General features: G+C 32.1%; 12 protein-coding genes across 12 annotated transcripts; 6 read left to right on the forward strand and 6 right to left on the reverse strand.

Annotated features, from left to right (window-relative positions):
• The first annotated feature begins 200 nt into the window (after window positions 1-200).
• Window positions 201-1,659, forward strand: BX664DRAFT_327172 (uncharacterized protein). The gene is made up of 7 exons (XM_051544364.1): window positions 201-299; window positions 367-426; window positions 516-583; window positions 671-707; window positions 789-1,200; window positions 1,264-1,331; window positions 1,424-1,659. Exons 1-7 carry the CDS (start codon window positions 213-215, stop codon window positions 1,439-1,441), a joined length of 750 nt encoding a protein of 249 aa, XP_051403984.1. The 5' UTR covers window positions 201-212; the 3' UTR covers window positions 1,442-1,659.
• BX664DRAFT_327176 (SPX domain-containing protein) lies at window positions 1,576-3,306 on the forward strand. The gene is made up of 6 exons (XM_051544365.1): window positions 1,576-1,899; window positions 1,970-2,253; window positions 2,330-2,479; window positions 2,537-2,688; window positions 2,770-2,912; window positions 2,963-3,306. The coding sequence occupies exons 1-6, from the start codon at window positions 1,707-1,709 to the stop codon at window positions 3,271-3,273; spliced, it is 1,233 nt and encodes a 410-aa protein (XP_051403985.1). The 5' UTR covers window positions 1,576-1,706; the 3' UTR covers window positions 3,274-3,306.
• Window positions 3,307-3,471: 165 nt separating this feature from the next.
• On the reverse strand, window positions 3,472-4,738 carry BX664DRAFT_356962 (uncharacterized protein). The gene is made up of 8 exons (XM_051547922.1): window positions 4,510-4,738; window positions 4,385-4,435; window positions 4,255-4,326; window positions 4,153-4,197; window positions 4,007-4,075; window positions 3,802-3,941; window positions 3,646-3,728; window positions 3,472-3,579 (listed from the first exon to the last, which is right to left on the reverse strand). Exons 1-8 carry the CDS (start codon window positions 4,666-4,668, stop codon window positions 3,545-3,547), a joined length of 654 nt encoding a protein of 217 aa, XP_051403986.1. The 5' UTR covers window positions 4,669-4,738; the 3' UTR covers window positions 3,472-3,544.
• A 370-nt stretch (window positions 4,739-5,108) lies between these two features.
• BX664DRAFT_327178 (vacuolar protein sorting 55) lies at window positions 5,109-6,444 on the forward strand. The gene is made up of 9 exons (XM_051544366.1): window positions 5,109-5,204; window position 5,295; window positions 5,427-5,495; window positions 5,563-5,585; window positions 5,662-5,746; window positions 5,813-5,868; window positions 5,931-5,962; window positions 6,034-6,091; window positions 6,165-6,444. Exons 1-9 carry the CDS (start codon window positions 5,189-5,191, stop codon window positions 6,209-6,211), a joined length of 387 nt encoding a protein of 128 aa, XP_051403987.1. The 5' UTR covers window positions 5,109-5,188; the 3' UTR covers window positions 6,212-6,444.
• A 295-nt stretch (window positions 6,445-6,739) lies between these two features.
• BX664DRAFT_327180 (uncharacterized protein) lies at window positions 6,740-7,765 on the reverse strand (the record flags this gene model as incomplete). Its single annotated transcript, XM_051544367.1, has 2 exons — window positions 7,072-7,765; window positions 6,740-6,996 (listed from the first exon to the last, which is right to left on the reverse strand). Coding segments are annotated over exons 1-2 (694 nt in total), but the record flags the coding sequence as incomplete, so codon positions are not given.
• A 2,787-nt stretch (window positions 7,766-10,552) lies between these two features.
• BX664DRAFT_327183 (E2 ubiquitin-conjugating enzyme) lies at window positions 10,553-11,485 on the reverse strand. The gene is made up of 5 exons (XM_051544368.1): window positions 11,378-11,485; window positions 11,201-11,296; window positions 11,033-11,121; window positions 10,814-10,961; window positions 10,553-10,746 (listed from the first exon to the last, which is right to left on the reverse strand). Exons 1-5 carry the CDS (start codon window positions 11,466-11,468, stop codon window positions 10,643-10,645), a joined length of 528 nt encoding a protein of 175 aa, XP_051403989.1. The 5' UTR covers window positions 11,469-11,485; the 3' UTR covers window positions 10,553-10,642.
• Window positions 11,486-13,874, forward strand: BX664DRAFT_383991 (uncharacterized protein). The gene is made up of 5 exons (XM_051549153.1): window positions 11,486-11,732; window positions 11,792-11,886; window positions 11,962-12,010; window positions 12,106-13,353; window positions 13,411-13,874. The coding sequence occupies exons 1-5, from the start codon at window positions 11,650-11,652 to the stop codon at window positions 13,748-13,750; spliced, it is 1,815 nt and encodes a 604-aa protein (XP_051403990.1). The 5' UTR covers window positions 11,486-11,649; the 3' UTR covers window positions 13,751-13,874.
• A 446-nt stretch (window positions 13,875-14,320) lies between these two features.
• Window positions 14,321-16,063, reverse strand: BX664DRAFT_276667 (uncharacterized protein; the record flags this gene model as incomplete). Its single annotated transcript, XM_051541335.1, has 4 exons — window positions 15,610-16,063; window positions 15,261-15,529; window positions 14,504-15,193; window positions 14,321-14,410 (listed from the first exon to the last, which is right to left on the reverse strand). Exons 1-4 carry the CDS (start codon window positions 15,947-15,949, stop codon window positions 14,321-14,323), a joined length of 1,389 nt encoding a protein of 462 aa, XP_051403991.1. The 5' UTR covers window positions 15,950-16,063.
• Window positions 16,064-16,934: 871 nt separating this feature from the next.
• BX664DRAFT_327186 (vesicle budding-like protein) lies at window positions 16,935-18,657 on the reverse strand. Its single transcript, XM_051544369.1, has 8 exons — window positions 18,584-18,657; window positions 18,455-18,502; window positions 18,236-18,351; window positions 18,021-18,172; window positions 17,856-17,945; window positions 17,567-17,744; window positions 17,359-17,479; window positions 16,935-17,295 (listed from the first exon to the last, which is right to left on the reverse strand). The coding sequence occupies exons 1-8, from the start codon at window positions 18,584-18,586 to the stop codon at window positions 17,080-17,082; spliced, it is 924 nt and encodes a 307-aa protein (XP_051403992.1). The 5' UTR covers window positions 18,587-18,657; the 3' UTR covers window positions 16,935-17,079.
• Window positions 18,658-18,809: 152 nt separating this feature from the next.
• BX664DRAFT_378360 (PCI domain-containing protein) lies at window positions 18,810-20,816 on the forward strand. The gene is made up of 8 exons (XM_051548823.1): window positions 18,810-18,957; window positions 19,075-19,134; window positions 19,194-19,322; window positions 19,399-19,506; window positions 19,562-19,666; window positions 19,746-19,895; window positions 19,954-20,201; window positions 20,275-20,816. Exons 1-8 carry the CDS (start codon window positions 18,871-18,873, stop codon window positions 20,726-20,728), a joined length of 1,341 nt encoding a protein of 446 aa, XP_051403993.1. The 5' UTR covers window positions 18,810-18,870; the 3' UTR covers window positions 20,729-20,816.
• Window positions 20,817-21,043: 227 nt separating this feature from the next.
• On the reverse strand, window positions 21,044-21,999 carry BX664DRAFT_327189 (HSP20-like chaperone). Its single transcript, XM_051544370.1, has 3 exons — window positions 21,846-21,999; window positions 21,662-21,772; window positions 21,044-21,583 (listed from the first exon to the last, which is right to left on the reverse strand). The coding sequence occupies exons 1-3, from the start codon at window positions 21,921-21,923 to the stop codon at window positions 21,272-21,274; spliced, it is 501 nt and encodes a 166-aa protein (XP_051403994.1). The 5' UTR covers window positions 21,924-21,999; the 3' UTR covers window positions 21,044-21,271.
• Window positions 22,000-22,373: 374 nt separating this feature from the next.
• Window positions 22,374-23,584, forward strand: BX664DRAFT_293471 (40S ribosomal protein S1; the record flags this gene model as incomplete). Its single annotated transcript, XM_051542047.1, has 4 exons — window positions 22,374-22,398; window positions 22,535-22,589; window positions 22,727-22,830; window positions 22,947-23,584. Exons 1-4 carry the CDS (start codon window positions 22,395-22,397, stop codon window positions 23,582-23,584), a joined length of 801 nt encoding a protein of 266 aa, XP_051403995.1. The 5' UTR covers window positions 22,374-22,394.
• Window positions 23,585-23,773: the final 189 nt, after the last annotated feature.

Here is a 23,773-nt window from a genome sequence, read left to right on the forward strand (position 1 = left end):
GGATACCCATGACTTGAGAAAAGATAAATACAAAGAATAAAAAAAAAAAAGGAGAGAAAAGGAAAAAAAAGAAGTACAAAGTGAAACGATGTAAAGTGAATGGAGATGGAGTTTTAATGTCAGTGTGAAAAATTGATAGGCACGTGGGCATGAGACAAGTTTTCACCCTTTTTTTTTTTCCTTTTCTTTCTGTCTATTTTTTTTTTTTTCCTATGTTTGGATCCATCAGCTCTTCTAGTAATAGAACTGTCTCAAAATCAGCAAAACAAGAGCTGGAAGATACTAATGCTGAACCCACAGTAAGTTGTTCGTGTACCATATAGAAAGGTTTAACTTTTTTTTTCTTTTCTGTTTTACTCGTTTCAGGATCCTTGGAATGATACTTCATTAATCCAATTTTGGCACAAGTCGATCGAATCTTACAAGGTAAGTGAAACGAAAAAAAAAAAAAAATCGACACTTATAAGAATAACTCTTTTTTCGCTTTTGCTTATTTTTATTTATTTCTGTGTTAGTCCCACCACAAAAAGCCAACTACATCAATCGATACTACTGATCCTTTCTTACAAATACGACAAACAAGGTAAACCAAAAAGATAAACCAATCATTGGCATGCCAACATTAGAACCATTCTTATAATCGTGTTTTTTTTTTTGGATGTTTTCAAAGTAGGAAAAGAACAGATATCAATCAACAAGAGGATCAAGTAAGTGAGAAAAAAAAAGAGGGAATGATTACACGGCATTAGGACGCGCGTACTGATAGGTCTTTTTTTTGATGATTTTAGTCATTCAACAGTAAAAGAATCAAAACAAAATATTCCAATATCGACAAAGGAACTAGACAGGACAATCAGCAAAAATCGAATAGTAATGTGAAGCAACCACCATCACCACCAGAACAACAACGAAAAGAAGAAGAACAAAATGATGTGGATGATCAAGACTACGAAGAAGAAGAAGAACAAGATGATGTGAATGGTCAAGACTATGATCATGAAGAAAAGGGTGATTTAGGGGGAGAAACATATGAAGAAGAAGAAGAAGAACAGGAACAAAATGATGATGGTTATGAAGGCTACGATTATGGATATGGACATGATTACAATCATCAACAATACTATCAACCATACCAACAACCTCCTTATCCTGGAAATATACCGAACTTTGCACCACCACCACCGCTATCAACTCCACAAGGTACAGTTAAAATAAATACATAGATAGATATGTATTGATATTCTTGATACTTTTCACATTTAGGTAATGAGGCACTTACAAATATGATTATGGCGTGGTATTACAGCGGTTATTATACTGGATTGTATCAGGTAGGTAAAACGGAGAGGGATTTTTTTTTTTTTTTTTTGATCCGTGTTATCATAGAAAAATTCACAAAAAAAATTTGTCATTTTTGGTCTAGGCACAATATCATCGGTGAAAGGTAATTGAAAAAAACTCCTCTCCTCAGGCGACCTCACCTGGTGTGAATCTATACCAATGATTGGACTGCTGGTTCTGAAAAACATTTTAATTGGCCAACAATTCCCTGTTTATATATAAAGTGCTTCCCTCTTTTTTTTTTTATACTCCCTTTTTTTCTTTCTTTTTTTTTATTCCTTTACACTATTCTAGTTTTGTACCTTTTTTTTAAAAAAAAATAAACAATCGTATTTTTGATCCATGCTGAATAAAGCGAAAGGACGATGAAGTTTGCCAAAAAAATAGAAACAGAAGCGATCGAATTACCAGTGAATTGGCGACCTTATTTGATCAAATACCGTAGTCTCAAGAAGTCTTTACATTTTGTGGTAGAAGAACTTTTGGCAAGAGGCTTATCTCCGCAATTATTATCTGATCAACAACAAGAAAATTGGACTTTAGTTTACGCTGTGGATGGTAACAATAAAAAATTCCTTTTTTTTTTTTTACACTTGACTGACAAAAAAAGGGTTTTATGATGATTTAGGTGACACGAAGAATCAACCTCATCCTTGTATCAAGATTATGGTAGATGATCCAGCTTCCTTTTCTTTAAATAAACATGATGTGATCCATCAAATGATACCTTCTATACCTGATATATCCATCGATGTTAACCAACCTTTCCAATACAAGATTGATCTTATCAAAGACATGGAATTTTTTCGTTTATTGTTAAAGGAACTTGAACAAGCCGTGGCGTTATATGATTTGGAAAAACAACGATTTCTTACTGCTGTACAAGATTTGGAAAGTCTTCTTTTGGTAGCAGTAAGTTGACAAGGAAAAAAAAAAAAAGAGTCAATAAACAAAGTTCATACTAATTTCCTTTTTTTTTTTTTGTAAGGCTTCACCTCATAAAAAGGATTTATATGTATGGCGTGAAATCTTTCATCTTTATTTATCAAGGTGTCCACTAGAAAAGAATTGTCAAGATTATGAAATTTGTAAAGCACGCTTGATGCTTCTTTCAAATGATATCAAACAAAGAAAATTGGTAAGATACTAAATAATCATTATCTTATATTCATCTCAATTTTTTTTTTATATATAGGATAAACGTTTATCATCACGTAGATCCAAAACTGCCTTTGGTCAATTCCTAGCTATCAATCAACAAATCAATATCTTTCAACGTTTTCAATCACTCAATACCACGGCCATGACCAAAATATTGAAAAAACATGATAAACGAAGTGGATTATCGTAAGTTTTTTTTTTTTTTTATTTATATATATATATATTTTATTTTTGTTTGATCATTGATTTATATATATATATATATAGAGCCAAATCTGAATTCCCAACATTTGCCAAAAACAATTCTGTATTTCTTCAAGAAGTAGATATGGCTCTTTTTCAATTAATTCAATCAAAAATCATTTCTATTGTACCTCAACCTGATGATTATGCTTGTCCAGTGTGTTATGGTAAATATAATATATGTATAATATATTATTTCTCATTCTATTATTTTTAGGTATTACATGGCGACCTATTCGATTACAATGTCATCATGTATTTTGTGTTCGATGTTTGATCAAGGCTCATAGGAAACGTTTATATGATTGTCCTCTTTGTCGAGAAGAAATGGCGGTAGGTAATGCTGGTGCAAGTAATTTGGACAAGGATCTTCAAGATTTTTTATTACTCTACTTTCCCCGTGAAATCAAGGAAAAACGTAATGATAATGAAAAGGATCAAATGGACAAGACGGGATCTATATTACATTCACCTTATCGATCATCTTCTATTCATTCTTCCCCATCCTCTAATTGTACTATTATGTAGTGTATTATTAAATAATAAAAAATTGTATATAACATTATTTTTTTAACTTCCTTTTTAAGAATCCACTACTTGGGCGGAGTGTTAAAGTGTGATGGTTTATACTTTTTATTGTTTTGCATGAATATGTCGTTTTGTTTTTTTTTTGAATAATTAAAATTATATGAACTATGATCAACAAAAAAAAAAAAATAATAATAATGACAAAAAAAAAAAAAGAGAGAGATCTTTATTTTCATATGATGAGATAAACTAAAACTAGAGTTTCTATTGTTTATTTCTTGGATTTCTTGCTTTTAGGTGCTTCTTCTATAATAGAATGAAAAACTTTTCGTTAGTATACTCTTATATTTCATCCCTTGTTATATTTATAACCTTCTTCATCTTCTTCAGAATCAGATCCAAGTTCAATGTCTTCATCATCTTCATCATCATCAGATTCATTTCCTCGGTAATATCTAAATAAATAAATACAAATCATTTTTTTTTTTAGTTTAGTTTATTTTTTTTATTTTTATGGGGATCACTTACTCTAGAGCAGCAGGGAAAACATCTTCAGTCAAAGCAACACCATAAGGAATGGTTTCATCACCAAACCATCTAACAAAACCAACCAAAAAGTCTTCATCTTCTTCTTCTTCTTCTTCAGCCTTGCGTTTCTTAGAGGGTTCCTATATATATAGCAGTGATCAATATTTTTTTTACTTATTTTCCAATTCATTTTTTTTTTTTTTACCTTTCCTTCGTGATATTCAATAGTAGATTTGCTGATCACCTTGACATCTTCTTCATCCACAGTGAATTCCTATTAACATTCGTTTCATAAAATAAATAAATATTAAAAAAAAAAGGAAACAAAAATAATATGTTCTTTGTTTTTACCTTGGTCAATGTTTCATTCTTGAAAATACCATTCTTTTTGAAAGTCTATTATAAAGATATATATATTAGATCATTTTATTTCAAATATTGATTTTTACTTACAGCCACCACCTTGCGATAATCAGGATTAGCATCATCATATTCCACATTAAAATCAGTCAAATTTTCCAAAGCCTAATACAAATAACATATATATATTAGGGTTTTCATACAAGATATTTAGGATACTTACTTCAAGATCATCGTCAGAAGGTTGCATTCTAAACAAGGTAGAGTTACTAATCTATTGAAATACAAAATAATAATAATAATAATTAGAAAAATAGTTTTATTTTTAATTTGATTGATATATTTTACCACTTCAGACCAAAAGTTTGGGATTTGTTTGACAAGTTCACGACGTTCGTCCCAGATAGGAGTCATAAGTTTACGATGATAATCTTGTACCTTTTTAGCGATTTCAGCTTCTTTGGTTTCAAGAGCCATGATTTCCTTGCTAATCTTTTCGTCAGACATGATTGATTTATTATTATTATTTATTAGGAAAAGGAAAGAAAAAAAAAAATAAAACGAGAAAGAAAAAAAAAAATGAACGCGAACCCGTATTTTCTTTTTTTATTATTTAGATCTTTTCATTTTTTATGTTCCGCTGCTCGAAAGAAAAAAAAAAAATTTTCCTCTTTGTACTCTTAAAACAACTCCATTATACTTTATCATCCCGCGTTAGTTTCGCGGAGAGCAAATAATCCCAAAAAATGATAAAAACCGATGGCAAAAAAAGAGATAATGAAAAAATAACAACAAGAATAATAATATATATAAATCCACTCGTATACACAATTTCCCCTCCCCACTTTTCTTATAATAAATACTCATTTGATTATTTCCCTCTCACAGGTTCAAAGACCGTCCGTCTTTTTTTTTTTTTTTTTTTTTTGCTTTTCTACTTTTTTTTCTTTCTTTCTTTCTTTTTCTTTCTTACTTTTTTTTTACATATATATATATATAATCCAATAATACAACACATATATTTTTCATGGCCGGTCTAAGAAGTAAGTTTCTTTTTTTTTTGTTTCAATAGCATCAATCAAAACGTGTTTTCTTAACTAATTATATACACTTTTTTTTTTCCTTCTCAACAGCGTAAGTGTATATCATTGATGTCTATCTTTGAACAAACTTCTTTTTATTTCTTTTATTATTATTATTATTATTATTATTATTCTCTCGGGGCTTTTTATAAATATATTTACTTTATTTAATATATTTTTCAGTATTATTGCTCTCGCCTTTGTTCTTGCCATTGGATTCCTTCTTGTCATCTTGTCATGTGCTTTATATTAGTAAGTTAATAGTTCTATATTTTATTTATATTATATATATACTAAAATTCTTCTTAATTATATCTAGTAACTGGTGGCCCTTACTTGTTGGTAAAGAAAAAAAGGAACAAAACGTTTGATATATAGCTTGATATTCATCCTCTTTTCCTTCTCTTTTTTTTTTTAGTTGCAACTTACATTCTTGCTCCTTTACCAAATGCTTTATGCGCAAGATGTGCTGGTGAATATGATATCATGTCTGACTACAATAGGTAACATGGATAGAATATTAAGGAATATATCAATCCATTTCAATTTTTTTTTTTTTTTTTTGATAGTGGTGTTGTGGATGCAGGTCACTTTATTACTGGGATGTTTATTGTTACTGGATTCTGTAAGTGATCAATGAACTTCACTTTTTAATTCAAGCAAACTTATATTAATTATTTTTTATAGGTTTACCTTTTGTTCTTGCTCATGCTGAAGTGGTTAGTTATAAAACCCTATATTCTATTAAAAAACAACTGATTTTTTTTTAATTCTTGATTTTCATCGATAGATTACTGTACCAGCAATGATCATGAGTATTTGTGGTGGTATCCTGGTATATGGAACAAGTAAAGTGATATACGTTGACTTCAAATAGACTGGGTCTAACTTTTTTTTTTTTTTTTTTTTTTGATAATCTAGTCATTGCATATACGCATTTCTTCTCACAACAAGATGATGACTACTGAGATCAACTTATTTTGGTGACATATGTATATATTGCTTTGACTTTTATTCTTTTGGACAAAGGACAATGATTCCCCTCCACTTTTTATTCAACACATACACACACTCATATATCTTCATTATCTCTATTTGTTTTTTTTTTTTATCTCCTTGATTATTGTTATTAGTATCTACTCTTTTTTTTTTTAATTTATGATTTGGACAGATATAAGAATAAAAGAATCAATCATATCTTTTACTTTTTTTTTTATGTTGATGATTTGCCTCAGTTTGACGTTAAAAGCAATCACCATGTAATATAAGAAGTTGTTTTTTTTTTTTTTTTTTTTTTTTTTTTTTTTTTTTTTTTTGGTTTCTCTTTCATAACTACTAGTTCATCTCTGTTTTTGTCTTATATCTAGCTACTTGACTAGATAGGGAGGACATCTTTAACAAGAAAAAAAAATAAATAAACAAGAAGACCTCAATTCATTTTGTTTTTATTATTATTATGGTTTTCTTTTTCTAGAATGAACTAAATTGAGATAAAAGAATGGTATAAAAGTCAAATAATAATAATAATAATAATAAAAAAAGGGACATAATAATAATAATAAAAAAAAAAGAGAATTCTAACTAGTTTAAGGTCAATTGAAATCAGAATTTAGTAAAAAAAAAGGGGGTTTCAAGCTACACGAGGTTGAGGTCGATGGATTTTCTTGGGATAGTGATCAGTATCAAAACAAGTATCATTCCATTGTTGAATTTTGATGGCCATATCACATTCACGAAGATTCTTTGGTACCGGCTACAAAAAAAAAAAAAAAAAAAAAATCCAAGTTTTTTAAGTCTCCCCAATTTTTTTTATATACATATAACTTACCAAAGATGGATTCGATACTGGTAGATATAATAATTCCACTTCAAAATTCCCAATTACTTTAAGTACACCTTGGTCCAATTCCTGTTGTCGAGAGGATGATGATTTGTCCCGAGAATGAACATACCAAGCATTGAAACAATGGAAACTGACAGATGCAGATCGACGATGACAGGCGGCCAACATATCACTAATGGCGAATCGAGTTTGTCCCACAGCACCATCTTCACTACTCACATAGGCCGAAAGAGATCCTTTCCGTTTCCGATGGGTGGTGAAAAGACGTGATAGAGGCTTTTTCAACATATAATCCGGTCGTACATGAAGAGATAAGGTCACAATCATATCCGGGTGGCTATCGATGATGCATTCATATCCAAACGTGATGTTATGTCCAAGCGTTTCATATCGTGACATGTATTCGTATCGTCCATCACCTATCACACATCGCACATGTGCCTGTTCTCGTGGTAAAGGTAACAAGACATCATGCACTCCATTCACTCGTACATATAGTTTTCCATGTCCTGTATTGTTTGATAGTGGTAAATTGATACTGGGTGGTAAATTGGCCGTCATCTGGTGTTTTTCTACTTGGTTGGATCGTTGTTGATGATGATGATGATGTTGACAATATTGTTGTTGTGGTGGATACTGCTTCTGTTGTTTTTGTTGTTGTTTTTGTTGTTGTTGTTGCTCCTGTTGATGAAACTGTGAATGATGATGATCAATGCCGACTGAGGATGATAATGCTGAACCAGACATAGAACGTGTCATTTTGTAATGATTGTCGTTATGTATTACGAGCGGATTGCGTCGATCTTGTTGAGTCGGTGTAGATGACGTTGTTCCTTTTAGTACCACAGAGTCATTCTCAAGAGGAGGTAATGAAACTGCTGATTTGTTGCTGTTCGTTCCTGCTGCCGACATTGCTGATGTCACATCAAATGTAGGTAAACGTCTTGAATAGGTGGCCGTCGATCGTACAGAGACACTTCCATAAGATTTGAGAGGTAATCGAGTGCTTTCGAATATAGTTCCATCCAATCCTCTTCGTTGATGTTCTTTATCCGGCTTGTGAGATGCTACTTGTTTGTGATGAGTTTTATTTTCGTCACCATTATTGTTGTTACTTTTACCATTGTCGTTTTTCCTTTTATCGTTGTTGCTGTTAATGATGCTACTGCTGCTACTGCTGCTACTGTTGCTGCTGATATTATCATCACCATCATCAGAATCGCTCAGAGGACTATCCTTTTTCAAGTTGTTGGATGGAACCAAAGTATCAATCTCCACTTTTGTGTCTACAAGATTGTTCATTGTTGTTTCCGAATCAGTACGATGATCATCCCCCAAAAGACTAAATTCACGATCCAATGCTGAAACCCAAGATGTCAATTCTTTCGACCAATGTGATTTTTGACTGCCACTTAGTCGTCGGTTATCGATATCCTGTCCATTTGATTTGGTGTGAACTTTTTGTTGTGCTTTTTTTGTTGATATAGTACTTGTCGTCGTTGTGGGTGAAGAAGTGATGGCTGTTTTCGATAAAGACTGAGTAATTTCCGTTTCTGCATCCATTTCTTTTTCAATTAACACCTTGCTAGTACAGTGGCTTACTATCATATTGTCATTGTTAGCATCATCACTATTGGTTTCGTTTGCTGGAGTAACAGATGGTGTCATTGTCGATGATGGAGATATCGTAGAGGACATATAGCTTGGTGAATGAGTAATGGTAGAATCAGGTGTCGATGTAGAAGATTGGGTATCGTCCTGCAAGAGTGAATCGATATCATTTTCTTCCATGGAATCATCAATAGTACCAGAATATCCTAGTGAACCGTTGATAGCTGTTGTATCAGGTGATGGTATACGTTCAGATTGATCTTTTGTTGGTAGTGATGGTTGAGGATGTTTTGACCTATTTTTTATACGAACGGAAGACTGGCCTTGCCGGAAGACACTAGAAGAGACGTATGATTTGGTTTGAAGAGAATTGATAACTTTTGAATTTCGCTTGGGTTTCCTATCATCGACAGTATCATCCATCGAAGATCCTACAGTTGATCCATCATGTACCATAGTATCATCAGATAAGGTGTTTGTTGTCCTAGAAGTTGTTGCCAAAGAAGGATCCAAATTCTTGACAAAAGGATTGTTTTTCACCGCTGATCGTTTTGCCAATATTGCAATATCCTTCCGTCGCCGTTCACGTTGTTTCTCCAATTCCACTTGTTCTTCTGTCAGCACCTTTTGCTTTGTTTGTTCCACATGTCCTTGTCGAAAATAATGTTGATCTTTGTTCGGTGTAATCAATACTGATCCTGTTCCTGTTGATGACATTGATGTCACCTGTGAACCCATTGAATGTTGTTGTTGTTGTTGTTGTTGTTGTTGTTGTAATCGGTGTGTTGTATTGATAGTTGTAGAATATTGTTCATTCGTCAAAATTTTATCATCGTGATTGGAATTCAGTAATTTGATCATTGCATCAGTTTGAGCGACGTCGGAAGGTAAACATCCACGGTTGTTAGCAATATTCGTAGGGGCACCAATATCCAGCCATAATTGAGCCAAATCAATATATCCAAGTGCACTGATGATATGTAAAGTAGTACTATTATAATCTCCCCAATTATTATTATTATTATTACTGAGTTCTTCTGTCGAGGCTTTCTATTTATTACATATTAAAAAAAAAAAAAAAAAAAAAAAAAAAAAAAAAAAAAAAAAAAAAAAACGAGTGAGTATGGTGTGACCAAAATTTCAGGGTAATTAATTATACAAAAATTGATATAAGCTATAATTGTTTTTTTTTTATATATTATTTATTATTACTTACACTAAGTAAATAAGGTATCAAACGTTTTGCATCCTCTTCATGATAACAAAGTAAAAGCCATTGCAAAGAATTGAGATCATCAAAACAGGTACCAAGTTCGCGTTCAATCAATATTTCTTTGGCACTTTCCACGTTGAATGTTGACATAATATTGATATCAGTTGGTATCTTTGTCCATATTAATTCAGGATGAAGGTCAACAATTTGTTCGACTTTGTCTATATTCAGTTGCTGTAAGTTTTTCCACCATTCATGTTGTAAAGAGGTGTTGTAATGAGTCATCGGTTCTACTCGATACTAGATGATGAGGGACAATTATGAAAGGGAATGAAAGACTATGGAGATGTTGTATAATAAAATATGGAGGCAGAAAAGAAAGTAGGTCAAAAGAGGAGAATATTCCAACTTTCTATATAATAACAGTAAAAGGGGTTTGGGGGAGAAAAAAGAGAGAGAGGCCAGGAGACAGGAAACAAGACCAAAAAAAAAAAAAAAAAAAAAAAGAGATGAGCTGGGTCTGAACACGATGAAAAGATGTATATATATGTAAATATATTTGTATGCAACACACAGAACATACATATATATATATATATATAATATAACATCACGAAACTTATTTCTTGAGATCCGAAAGAATCCTTGGAAAGACATATAAAAATTGATGCTTTATTTGTAAAGAGATATAACAAAAAGACTAATAATAGACATGATATATAAATAGTGGATTCAAACACGGTCATAGAGGATACCATTGATAGTATTGCCTTCCATTGATTTCTTCACATGTTCAGCAAATTGTTGTCGATTTCTTCGTAAATCCTCGGCCGCCTCTATCATTCATAATTAAATAATATAAATCAATCAGTTCATCGTTTGTCATTATATATATATATTTACCTTTGTTTAGTGGATCATCAGCATTAGGTTCCAAGAATAGATATTGTAAACCAACCATAATGGAATGTAGTGATAATACAGGTTTCCAATCTTCCCGTAATATATTCAAACAAATGTTTCCTTCCAAATCAATATTAGGATGATAAATCTAAAGATAAAGATAAAAAAAAAATTGAATCCATGTTTATTTTTATTTAGTTATTTTTATTTATCTTTTACCTTTTGTACACAGCGTACTTTTGGTGGTTCATGTGGATAGTTTTGATTGATAGCAAATTTGAATGTGAAGGAACCGTTCTTATAAAATCCTAAAAAGAAGATAATATAAATATATTAAAGAAAGCTTTGAGATACTTTTCTTTTCTTTTCTTTTTTTTTCTTTTTTACCTTCATCTGGTGTAATAATAATCCTAAAGTTAAGGATATCAGCAGGATCAGGGAAATCCATCTTGATAGTACTAGGAATTTCTAATTCAGATAAGTCTAATATAATAAAGCAATGTGAATAACTATATAATAATATATATATCTTCTCGTTTTTAGTTGTCAAATATGGATAACTACCTTTTTGTACACGAATTTGAGCTGCACTTGTTTTTGGTTTCTTCTTTTCAGCAGCAGCCTCTTTGGCTTTCATACTCCAAATCTTAATCATCGTAACTAAAGTAAAATAATGGTTGTGAAGAAAACAAGAAAAGACTCTCTATAAAACGTAAAACCATTGAAATCAGAGTACAAGCGGACATTGAATCTTGGGTGACTGGTGGAGCGAATATCACTCTTCAAATGAATGGTATTGTTCTTTTCTCTCCTTTTTTTCACGCCTCCTTTCCAAAATGACAGATACAACAAACAATGAACCTAAAGCTTCAGATAAACTAACAAGTCAAGTACAAGAGCTTATCAGAAAAGCTATGGAGTATGTTGAATATTGAAGACTTTCGCCAGTATAGTTATTGACAACTTTTTTTTTTGTAGACCTGTTGGAAACGTTACTTGGTTAGTCTATGATATCGAACAGGACCAAATTCATCTTAATACACTGAAAGTCGCTACAAGAATGCCTACCGTGGGTAAGACACAAGAATAATAAATGATTGTTGTTTTTGTTTTTATGCTTTAACTCTTTTTTCTTCTTCTTACTTTAGTGACGAAAATGAAAGAAGTGGAAGAAGGACTGGAGGAAAAACTAGGACGGTTAGTAGGAATATATGATAAAATGAAACGACACATAAAAAAGTTGACTTACTGATTTTCTATTTTATACATATATATACATTTTTTTTTATTAGACTCAAAAAGGAACAAGACAAGGCTATAGATCTCATTACCCAGATAGCAGACGTATATAAACAGATATTCGCAGTGGACTTGACAGTTGTTCGTAATGAAATTGAAGAAAACTTGGTTGCATTCGGTGAAAAACTCAGTATCGATGCTAGAGATCAGATCAGCACGCAAGTTAAACATATATCAGAACAACAAGCCAAGTTTGCCATTCAACAAGAAAAGTCTCTATCGGATTCTAATAATAAATTGACAACCCAACTCAACGTTCTCGATGATAAACATACAAAGTTGAAACATTATGTGGAAAACAACACACGAGGAACGGAAAAAGCGATGTCTGCCTTCAACTCCCAAAAACAACATGTAGACACATTCAGCAACAAACTGGATTCCTTACGGCATCGCTTTGAAGAAAACGATAAGATAATACAGAACAAGATTGAACAAATGGTTAACCATGTCAAGGAACAACAACAAAAAGTGGACAAGTTATCAACATCATTGACGGATGGCATGAGGACTGAAATAGGTAGTGTACAATCAGATATGAAAGCCTATCGAGAATCACAATTGGAAAATAAGGAAACAATGGCTTCTTTACGTTCAGATTGGACTATGATCAAATCTCAATTGGAACCACTTTTGAAGAAATTACAAGAATCAACCTCACCACCGCCTTTGGAAACCGCAATAACAACAACAAATTCTACGCCATCATCATCTCTATCACCTGATGTGGAGATCGGTCTTCTCAAAACCATTATGGAAACCCAAGGAACCAAGTTGAATGAATTATATCAAAATGTTACCACTCTTATGAAAAATTCTGAACCTTCAAAAGAAACACAAACAGGAAAATCAATCACACAGCCCACTATGGTGCCTCTACCTGTACGGGAAAGATTAGATAAATTGGAAGAAAATGTAACACATATCTTTTCAAAGCTTGCTGTTTTGGAACCACGACTAAAGTTGGAATACAATGAACTCAAGAAAATGGTGAATACTGTGAACAGAGGTAGTACTCCTGTCAGTGATAGTACAGTCAAAGTAGGTGAGAAACGAGAACGGGATGACATGGATGACAGTTTAGAACCTCGATTGGAAGCAATGGAAGAAAATTATCAACGTCTGGATCTTAAATTGACAAGTCTTATTGGTTTTATTCATCAATTTCGCAACACAGTATTGAATCCTGGATTCCCTGATACTTTGGAAAATGGACTTTTAGAAATGGAAGCCTGTTTAAAGTAAGTAAAAAAAAAAAAAAAAAGAATATGATGAGAATACTCATTTACTTTATATAGAAATCATGAAATGTTCATTTCTTATTTGGTGGATCCTTTATCTGTATCACGTACATTGGGCGATCTTCAACAACATTTACAAAAAGATGAAGATGATGTTTATACTTCAACAATCACACCTGCCATGCTCACCGTGATTAGCAAATTTGTAGCAGATGAAACAGGAAAGATGTTGGCGGATCAAGAAGAAACCATCGTACAACAAGCAAAGAAAATCAAAGCTATGGAGGCTGAGGCGGACAAGTATATCTCACAAGAAGTGGAAAAACAAATGGCCAAATATACTGCTGAACATATGGATCTGAAGACGAGATTACTCGAATTAGAAAAGAAATTGTAATAGGATGGAAGAGTCAATTTTTTTTTTTTTTTGTAGTTAGTTATTCTTATTATTCTTATTCTTATTATTTTTTTTTTTTTTAAAAAAAACTTTGTTAACATATTTTTATTGATCATCCTGTTTTATAATAAAATACCAATTTATTCAATATGATACATGTGAATTAGCTTATTTCATATTTTTTTTTTGTTACACCATATTCTTAAAATTTACATCATTCATCATTTATCAAGTTGGATTTGGGGGGAAAGGGAGAAAAAAAAAAAAACTGCACACTATATACTCACAATAGTCAGCAGATACATTTCATCATAATCTTCTATTGACACAAAACATGACCTTTTTTTTTTTTTTTAAAGAAAAAAGAAATGATTTTATTGAAGTATATTGGCAGAAAATGAAGAATACAAAAGGAGGAAAAACAAAAAGAAAGGAGGATAATGTTCTAAAATGAGGTGATGTATATATATGTATATATATAAGGAGAAGGTGGGGAGAGGTACATGTAAAAAAAAAGGAGGATAATACAAAAAAAAAAAAAAAAAAAAAAATACAAAGAAAAAAAAAATATCACCCCAAGCTCCACCAGGTGCTGAGGGTATCAAAAGTTGTAAATACGTTTGGATTGGCACAATTCACTACATGATCTTTTCTATCCACCTATTAAAAAAAAAAAAAAAGAAAGAAAAAGAAAAATCAACATACAGTTGTCGTTCTTACTAAATCGTTTTTCTTTTTTTTTTTTTTCCTTACCCGAGGTAAACTGATGGTAGATCGAGGATCATTTGCATGGAAAGCAGCCATTTTCCCAAAACCTTGTCTACTGATCAAACGATAATCTGTATAACTAAGTAACCAATTGTCAATGACGGCACTATTGACCCCGGCTAATAAACGTTCATGATCTGAATCTTGAGCAGTAATGTTGGCTTCAAATTTTGTCTTCACCGTCTTGGCTTCAATATGTTCAATGGGTAAACCAGTGACCACCATGGAAGTATCTTCACTTTGAATGTATCGGTCACGTAATGCTTGATCGGTATTCATGGCTACAAATTCCTGTCGTAGCCTGTTACTGTCTGTGAGCAAAAAGTATACCACACGTTGATGATGAGGTTGTCGTTTGGCATCACGGAGACGATTGGCGCATGTCAAAAAGTAATCCCATGTTTCAAAGTTGTTGGTATCATCTTCAGGGTGGGCCATTGCTTGATCATCCGTTCGGATTTGAATCCCAATACTGAGTACACTTTCCATTTGAAAGAGTTGTTTATAGGCATTGATGAAGCGCCGTGAACCAAGAGTAGGTCGAAACAAGTAATCCAGAATACATCGAAAACTATTTCCCTTGGTTAATCCCATTTCTTCAAGTTGAGCACCATATCTTGTCGAATAATCAAAAGTGCGTATAATGTAACCTCGATTTGATTTGACTTCTACATACTATATACAGAAAGTCAGTAACATGATCATTCGTTCCTTTCCAATTTTTCTTTTTTTTTTTTCTTACAGGAGCAGACCATAATTGTTGAAAATCTTGAGAAGGACCATCAGGAAAGATAGCAGCACGGATTTTTTCCCAATTAAAATTCAAAGTGTTGACGGATTCATAACCTAAATCATTGGTATCATATAATTTTTTCATTTCTGCTGGATCAAAGGACCAATCAATGGATGGTTTTTCAAAAACAGATTCCAAGGATGTAGGATCACCTTCTTGCCAATTCATAAGGTATCCACGATTGGTCATCAATGCATAAAAGAAAGTAGATACCATACCTAAATAGAAATATGTTAGATTCATTATATATATATATATATATATATATTATATAATTATTATCTAGATTTTCTATTACCACTCATACGATCAGCTAAACCACCACATCCATGAGATCCACGATGCAGAGGATCTTCTTGACAAACATAAGAAGCAAAGGTAGGAATATCATCTTGCAAGGTACCAGCCTTGAGTTGTTCAAGTTGTTGTAATCTTTGTTTTTGAAGAATAGAAAATTGATCTTGCCAGTTACCACAATCTTGATTATCCAAATGTAAGTCATCAGAGAAACCATGAATAAGATCCCAACTATCACAATATTTATTGTAATCTCGATCAGAAACATAGTTGAGTGCTTGTCGTAAAGTATCATCAGGTGAAGGTGGGGTATAAGATGAGTCTTCAGTTGGAAACATCATATTATTTGAATCAAATTGACAGGTGATATTTCTACGAGCGGAAGTAATGATGGTTGATGATGAAGTATAATCATTTTTTTCAGGTTTGGAAGAAACATCATCATCAGTAGCAAGATGTAATTTATGCTTATTTTGAAGTGCTGGATCAACCAAAAAAAAAAAAAAAATAGTGGTTAATAATTCATGTTTCATATAATATATACATAATTTTTTTTTTGTTGTTTTTGATTATTACCTGGAAAAAATAAAGAATAAAATGCCATAAGAACCACAGCCATCATACTAATAGACGTTAACCATTTTGCCATAGTATAACGGAACTTGATTTGTTGTAAATCCGAAGAACTGGTCAACATTTGATATGTCATTTTGATAATAAAATAATAAAATAATACAAAAATAAAATAATGATGATGATAAATAACACCTTAAAGGTGTATATGGGAATGTAAAAAGAAAATCAAAAAAAAAAAAGAAAGAAAGAAAGAAAGAAAGAAAGAAAGAAAAAAAGAAAGTTTGGTAAAAAAGATCTACTACTGAGAATAAAAACCTTTCATTTTGCACGGAAATTCAAACAGGTAAAGTTTAAAAGATTTGATTGGACAAAAGAGATTTTCTGTGACCAAAAATAACCATTTTAGTGTCTTTTTACAAATTACTTGATCCTAACTGAATATAGGAGGGGAGATCATCATTTCATCCTTTTAACCATTTGCCAAGACAAATAATATTTATTATATATTTTCTTTGTACTTAAAACTACAAAATCATTTATAAAACCATAAAAAAATTCTACCTTATTGTCACACCTATATAAGATCGACATCTTTTTTTTTTTCTCCTTATACATATATGGAGACAGAAATCTTTTCCTCCTCTTCTCTTCCCATAAAAGATCAAAATAAATGCCCAAAATAATATAAAAAGTCTTACTCCCTCTCTCTCTCTTTTTTTTTTTTTTAATAATAATAATAATAAATAATAATAAACTATCAAATATCATCAATTTATTGTATAATATATCACACAAAATAAAACAAATATCAACTTGTATATGTAAAAAAAAAAATAATAGTAATAATAAACTAACCTAAACTATACCAAACTAAATTTTTTTAAGCTATACTATACTAAGCACTTTCTTCCAATTCTTGAATACAGTTCCATTCACCTTTTGCATCTTCTTTCCATAATGTCACCTTATTATCACCACAAGATACAGCAAGAACATTACCAGAAAGTGACCAGCTAACGCGCCAAACAACATCAGGGAACTTATCATTCAAACTTTTCTTTATCCATTTTGATCCAGGTGTTTCTTGAATCCAAACTAATACCGTTTTGTCCTACAAACATAGAAGAAATTGTTAATCATCTATGAAAACAAATATTTTTTTTTTTTTTTGTACCTGAGAGCAACTAGCCAAATAACTTTTAGGGAGACCAACATTTGGAGCCCAAGCAATGTCACGTACCCAATCTGAATGTCCATCCAAAATTTCTTCTTCTTGCCATGATTTACTTTCATCCCTTTTTGTTTTCAAATTAAAAAAAAAAAAAATAGAAAAAATAAAATAAGGATCCATTCTCTTTGCCTTTTTTAGATTTTTTTTTTACCTCCAAGTCCAAATCTTGATCAAATTATCACAACCAGCAGAGACTAATTTTTTCATCACATTTAAATTACCACCATTTGCATGAACAAGACTTCCAGGAACAGCAGCTGGTGCCCATGTCACTGCATTACATCCTATACCATGAGCATCAATAACAAATGTTTCCCAAGAACCATCATCTACCAAAAAAAAAAAAAAAAAAAAAGAAAAGAAAAAAAAATGAACGAAACAAAAATTCAATCATCATCTTTTTTTTTTTTTTTTTTTTTTTTTTTTTGGTTATAATTTACCTCTATATTCAAGAACAGATACTTTGCCATCAGATGATGCGCAAGCTAACATGGCACCAAGTTCATGAGGAGCCCAAGATACAGAATTCACTAAATAGATAAATAAAAAAAATCAAAAGAAATGAGATTCTTTTTATCATTCACATTATAAAATCAAGTATTTACCAGAAGCAGTATGAGTAGTATGCTCTTTAATCTTTGACCAAACATTGTTTTGTTCTTTCCAAATAAATACACGACCGTCATATGAACATGAAGCAAGGATGTTACCAAACTTTGGATGTGCCCATGATACCTGCCAAACAGGTGCATCGTGTCTAGGCCAAATAAAAGAAAGCAAAATGAATATATTTAAAAAAAAAAAAAGAAGATATGCTTACCCAGTCAAGGTATCGATTAACCGCTGAGAGTCGCCTTCAACATTAAATATTTTGATAGTACTGTCGGATGAAGCTGTGGCAAGACGACGAGAATAATAATCCAATTGAGCATCGTGCTAGTGGAATAAGTATCATTCAAAAAAAAAAAAAAAGAAAAAAGATGGGTTAGATATAAATGATAGCAAAGTCAAAAAGGACCCTTTTTTTTTTTCTACTTACAATCATATCTTCATGATGAGTTTCTATGGTTTGTGTTGCTGTCTGTGCCTAGAATAGATGCATCAAGTTTGTAAATAGATAGTTTCCATGTGAACATACCATTTTAATTCTTTTAAATTCTTTTCTTACCATATTAAAAGGATAGAATGGTCAAAAAATAATCAAAGAGGTGAAAGTATAGAGAGAAGAAAAGAACTCAAAAGAAAAAAGACTAAGGAAAAGAAAGAAACGTGTTGACTGGAGAAACCAAAAGAAGATAAATTCAATGTCCGTTCCAATTTCTTTTGTAGTCAACTCACTGTGACGTCCACGTAGTTTGCCAACGTAAGAATTTTTTGAATAGACACCGGCCTTTTTTTTTTTTGTCACTCTTTTCTTTCTTACTTTTCATTATATAACGATATTATTCAACGATCATGTCTGACGGCAAATTAGAAAAGATGGAAAAAGACTTTACTCCACAAGTCGATGCTCTTATTCCTGAAACAGAGTCATTGGCCAAGGTAATAATAATAATAAATAAAGAAAAGGAACGGATGTAGTCTATGGTGACGCGTACAAGGGGAAGTATGATTATTAGAAAGAAAGCTTTATCATGATTACTTTTATTCTATTTATAGACTGGAAAACTAAACGAAGCTATTGATAAGTTATTGTCTTTGGAAAAACAAGCTCGAAACGTAAGTCATGTCATCCTTTTGATTCTCTTTTGTTCATACATTATCTTGTAATATGTTAGGCTGCCGATCCCAATTCTACTGGTCGTATTCTTGTTCAAATCATTAAACTTTGTCGCGATGTTAACGATTGGAAGCTTTTGAATGAGCAGATCGTCTTATTATCCAAGAAACATGGTCAACTCAAAGTGGTAAGTATAACAAATAATAATTTGAATATATAAAGCTGAAATATTGATCTTTTTTTTTTTTTATTGACTTGTTTAGGCCACTACGAAAATGGTTCAAGAAGCAATGGGTTATCTTGATACTACACCTGATATGGACACTAAATTGGAATTAATTGATACTCTTCGTTCTGTTACTGATGGAAAGGTAAAATATAAAAGCTTTTAATTTCGTCCTGATGATTAATTTATTTTTCTGATAGATTTATGTTGAAGTGGAACGGGCAAGAATCACACGTATGTTATCAAAAATCAAAGAAGATGAAGGCAAAATGTCTGAAGCTGCAGATATTCTTCAAGAACTTCAAGTAAGAATAAATAATAATGAATTGGAATAAAAAGAGAAAATGATATTGACTTTTTTTTTTCTGTTACCTTTTATTATAGGTTGAAACATTTGGATCAATGGAAAAAAGAGAAAAGACCGATTTTATCCTAGAACAAATGAGACTGTGTTTAGCCAAACATGATTATGTCCGTACTCAAATCATCTCCAAAAAAATCAATGCCAAATTCTTCCAAGAAAAAGAAAATGAAGTAAGTGATTTTATATATATCGTCATCAACATTACTCATCTCTTCTGTTATCGATTAGGATTTGAAATTGCGATTCTATGACTTGATGATTCGACATGCTTTACACGAAGAACAATACCTTAATGTACACAAGTTTTATAAGCAAATATATGACTCTGATTCTATTCAACAAGATGAAAGTAAATGGAAACATGCTTTGGAACGGGCTATCCTCTTTGTGGTATTATCACCTTATGACAATGAACAATCCGACTTGTTACATAGAATATATCAAGATACAAAATTGGCAGATGTTCCTTTATATCAGTAAGTTAATTATATTACTTTAGAAAGGCAATGACTGACTATTATTATTTTTTTTTTTTTTTAAAAAAAATAGAGAATTGGCCAAGTGCTTTGTATCGGTTGAATTGATGCGATGGCCTCGTATTGAAGAAACTTATGGTCAAACTCTACACCAAACTGAAGTATTCAGTCAATCAACAGAAGAAGGAAAGAAACGTTGGAAGGAATTACACAATCGTGTGATTGAACATAACATTCGGGTGATTGCCAAATACTACACACGTATTACTACTAAACGACTGACTCAATTACTGGATCTGAACGAAAAGGAATCTGAAGACTTTTTATCCAAATTAGTTGTCTCCAAGACAATTCATGCAAGAATTGATCGAACTGCTGGCATCATCTCTTTCCAAGTCAAGAAGGATGCCAATCATATTTTGAACGACTGGTCAAGCGATATCAACTCTTTACTGAATTTGGTGGAAAAAACATGCCATTTGATCTCCAAGGAAGAAATGGTCCATAGTATTGCCAAGATCAAATAGGTTATTGTTGTATTGTTAGATTTAGTTTAATCTTCATTTTTTTTTTTTGTTAGTCTACATTCAAATAAATAGTTTTTTTTTTTCTTTCTTTTTTTCTTTTTTTTTTTTTTTTTTTTTTTTTACATACACACATATTCATATCTTTTCATTGTTATGTTGAATATGTATCCATCATCATCGTCATCAATAAATTTTCACCAACAAAAGGGAAAAAAAAGGTTGTAGTTTTATTGAATAAGTAAGATCATAGTGTACGAGACAAAATTGTATCAAAAAAAAAAAAAATAAAAAACATATAATATATAAAGGCTAACGTATCCAATCTACTTTTGTTCTTCTAAAGAATAAAATAATAATAATAATAATAAAAAAGAATAAATCAGTTATCATAACGTTCCATTATTATATCTTCATTCCTTCTCTTTTTTCATTCCTCTTACCAGCAGCCTTGGTTTCACCTTCTTGTTCTTCTTCTTCATCAGAAGATTCGTCACCACCAGCCTACGATAATAAAAATCATAAAATGAGTACAAATCTATGTGTTTAAGAAAGGGAGGATAATCTTACCATGTTTTGCAATTCAGGGTTGTTGAGGAATTGAGAAAAATCCATACCACCAGCACCACCCATCATATTAGCCATATCGGGCATACCACCGCCCATACCAGGCATACCAGGCATACCTGCCATAGGATCTTCATCGTCTTCATCATCTTCATCTCGCCATTTGTTAAAGTCTGTCTTGAGGAAGTTGAGTTTACCACCCTTTTGAAGCTTATCCCAATAACCTTCAGCTCCTTCAGCCTTATAGATAGTCATAGACAAATTATGAGCAGTCAAATGTTGTGTGGATTTCTATCAATATGATAAAAAAAAAAAAAAGTTGGTTAACTTCCATCAAGCTTCAATTTTTTTTTTTTTTGGTTTAGTTACTTCGACATTAATAGACTTGAGAAATTCGATTTCACATTCATATTCATTTTGTTCTTTTCCACCTTTAGCTTTAAATTGGAAGCGGTCAGACGTCAAGTTAATTTTGGGATCCTATGAACAAAACAAGTTTATTATTATTATTATTATTATTATTATTATTCTCATCATTTGTCGAAAGTCTTACAGTGATGTCAATAAGATCAACGGTTAAAAAAATCAAATCAGCGCGTTGAGCCCAAAGTACAGTAGGATGGAGAGGCATGATAGTTATTAATAAAAATATAACGATATTTCAAATAAAGAAGAAAAGAAAAGGACAAGGAAAGAAAAAAAAAAAAGGAAGAAAAACGCGTTTTTTTTTTCTTACTCCAAGAGCACCAGAACTTTCTTCAACCCCCCGGAGTTTCCAACGTTAAAAAAAAAAAAAAGCCGATGACGAAGTTCAAGTTAATTCTACATTTCATTCATGAAATATGTTATATCGAATGATGACAATGATAATAAAGATAAAAGACTATATTCATGTTCATCCGTCCTTCTTTTATTTCTATCAACAACAGTAATTATTATTATTGTTGATATTGCTATGGAAATGCACTGGTAAAGGATCTGGCCAGCGAGCTAGTTTCTATCTCCGAAGCGCAGTGGTAGAGAGGAAAAAAAAAAATATTGATAATGCGGTGGCAACCAGCACCATTGGTTAGATCTTCCTCTTTAATTACATCTGTCCATTATGGGTAAGTACTGAAGAATATCATACCATCCATCCATCCATCCATCCATCTATTCATCCATCCGTCCATAATATAACCCATTCCAATTTGTAAAAAAAAAAAAAATAGAGATCTAATCACTTTTTCTTTTTGATTATAGCTGTCGGTAAAAACAAGCGCCTTTCCAAAGGCAAGAAAGGTTTGAAGAAGAAGGTGTAAGTACACATCAACAATAATAACGACAATGACAGCAATAATCCAATAATCAACGAAATGGGGGTGAAAAGGGATGATAATTCTCGAAAAGGATCAATCTCATGTTTTTATATATATATATATTTTTTTATAATAGTGTCGATCCCTTCACCCGTAAGGACTGGTACGACATCAAGGCCCCTTCCATGTTCGATGTTCGTCAAGTCGGTAAGACTTTGGTCAACCGTACTCAAGGTCTCCGTAAGTATTACTTCAAGATTGAATATATATATATATATATATATATATATTTGGAAACAATGGTTATTCAATATAATTCTCTTTTCTTTTCTTTTCTTTTTTTTTTTTTTGTTTAGGCAACGCCAACGATTCTTTGAACGGCCGTGTTGTCGAAGTGTCTCTTGGAGAATTGTCCAAGGATGAATCCCGCGCTTTCCGTAAGATCCAATTGAAGGTGGATGAAGTCCAAGGCAAGAACTTGTTGACCAACTTTTATGGTATGGACATGACCTCTGACAAGCTTCGCTCCATGGTCAAGAAGTGGCAATCCACTATTGAATGTTATTTGGACATCAAGACTACTGATGGTTACCTCGTCCGCTTGTTTGTAATTGCCTTCACTGCCCGTCGTCGCAACCAAGTCAAGAAGACCACCTACGCCCAATCTGCTCAAATCCGTGACATCCGTAAGAAGATGTTTGAAATCATGGCTGAAGAAACCAGTGCTTGTGACTTGAAGGAATTGGTGACCAAGGTGACCTCCTCTGCTTCTCAATCTGCTCAAGATCATATTGCTGCTCGTATTGAAAAGGCTTCTCAATCCATCTACCCTCTTCAAAACACTTACATCCGTAAGGTCAAGATCCTCAAGGCTCCCAAGTTCGATGTTTCTCAACTCTTGGCTCTCCACGGTGGTGCTGCCGCTGCTGCTGAAGAAGTTGGTTCCAAGATCACCAAGGACTTTGTTGAACCCCCTGTTTTGGAAAGCGTTTAGATTATAGTTTCCTCTATTCTATTAATAAACAATGAAAAACTCATCTGTCTTCTTCTTCTTTTTTTTTTTCTTGATATTCTATCATTTGTGATTTTAGTCCGTGCGTTATGATCAGAACAATGAGTGGAATCATGGTGGGCAGATGATGTTGGATGATGATGTTGGATGATGGGAGGATGAGGATGATGA

Source organism: Halteromyces radiatus (genome assembly GCF_025201355.1).
Source record: "Halteromyces radiatus strain CBS 162.75 chromosome Unknown BX664scaffold_2, whole genome shotgun sequence".
In the NCBI taxonomy this organism is placed as follows: Eukaryota; Fungi; Mucoromycota; class Mucoromycetes; order Mucorales; family Cunninghamellaceae; genus Halteromyces; species Halteromyces radiatus.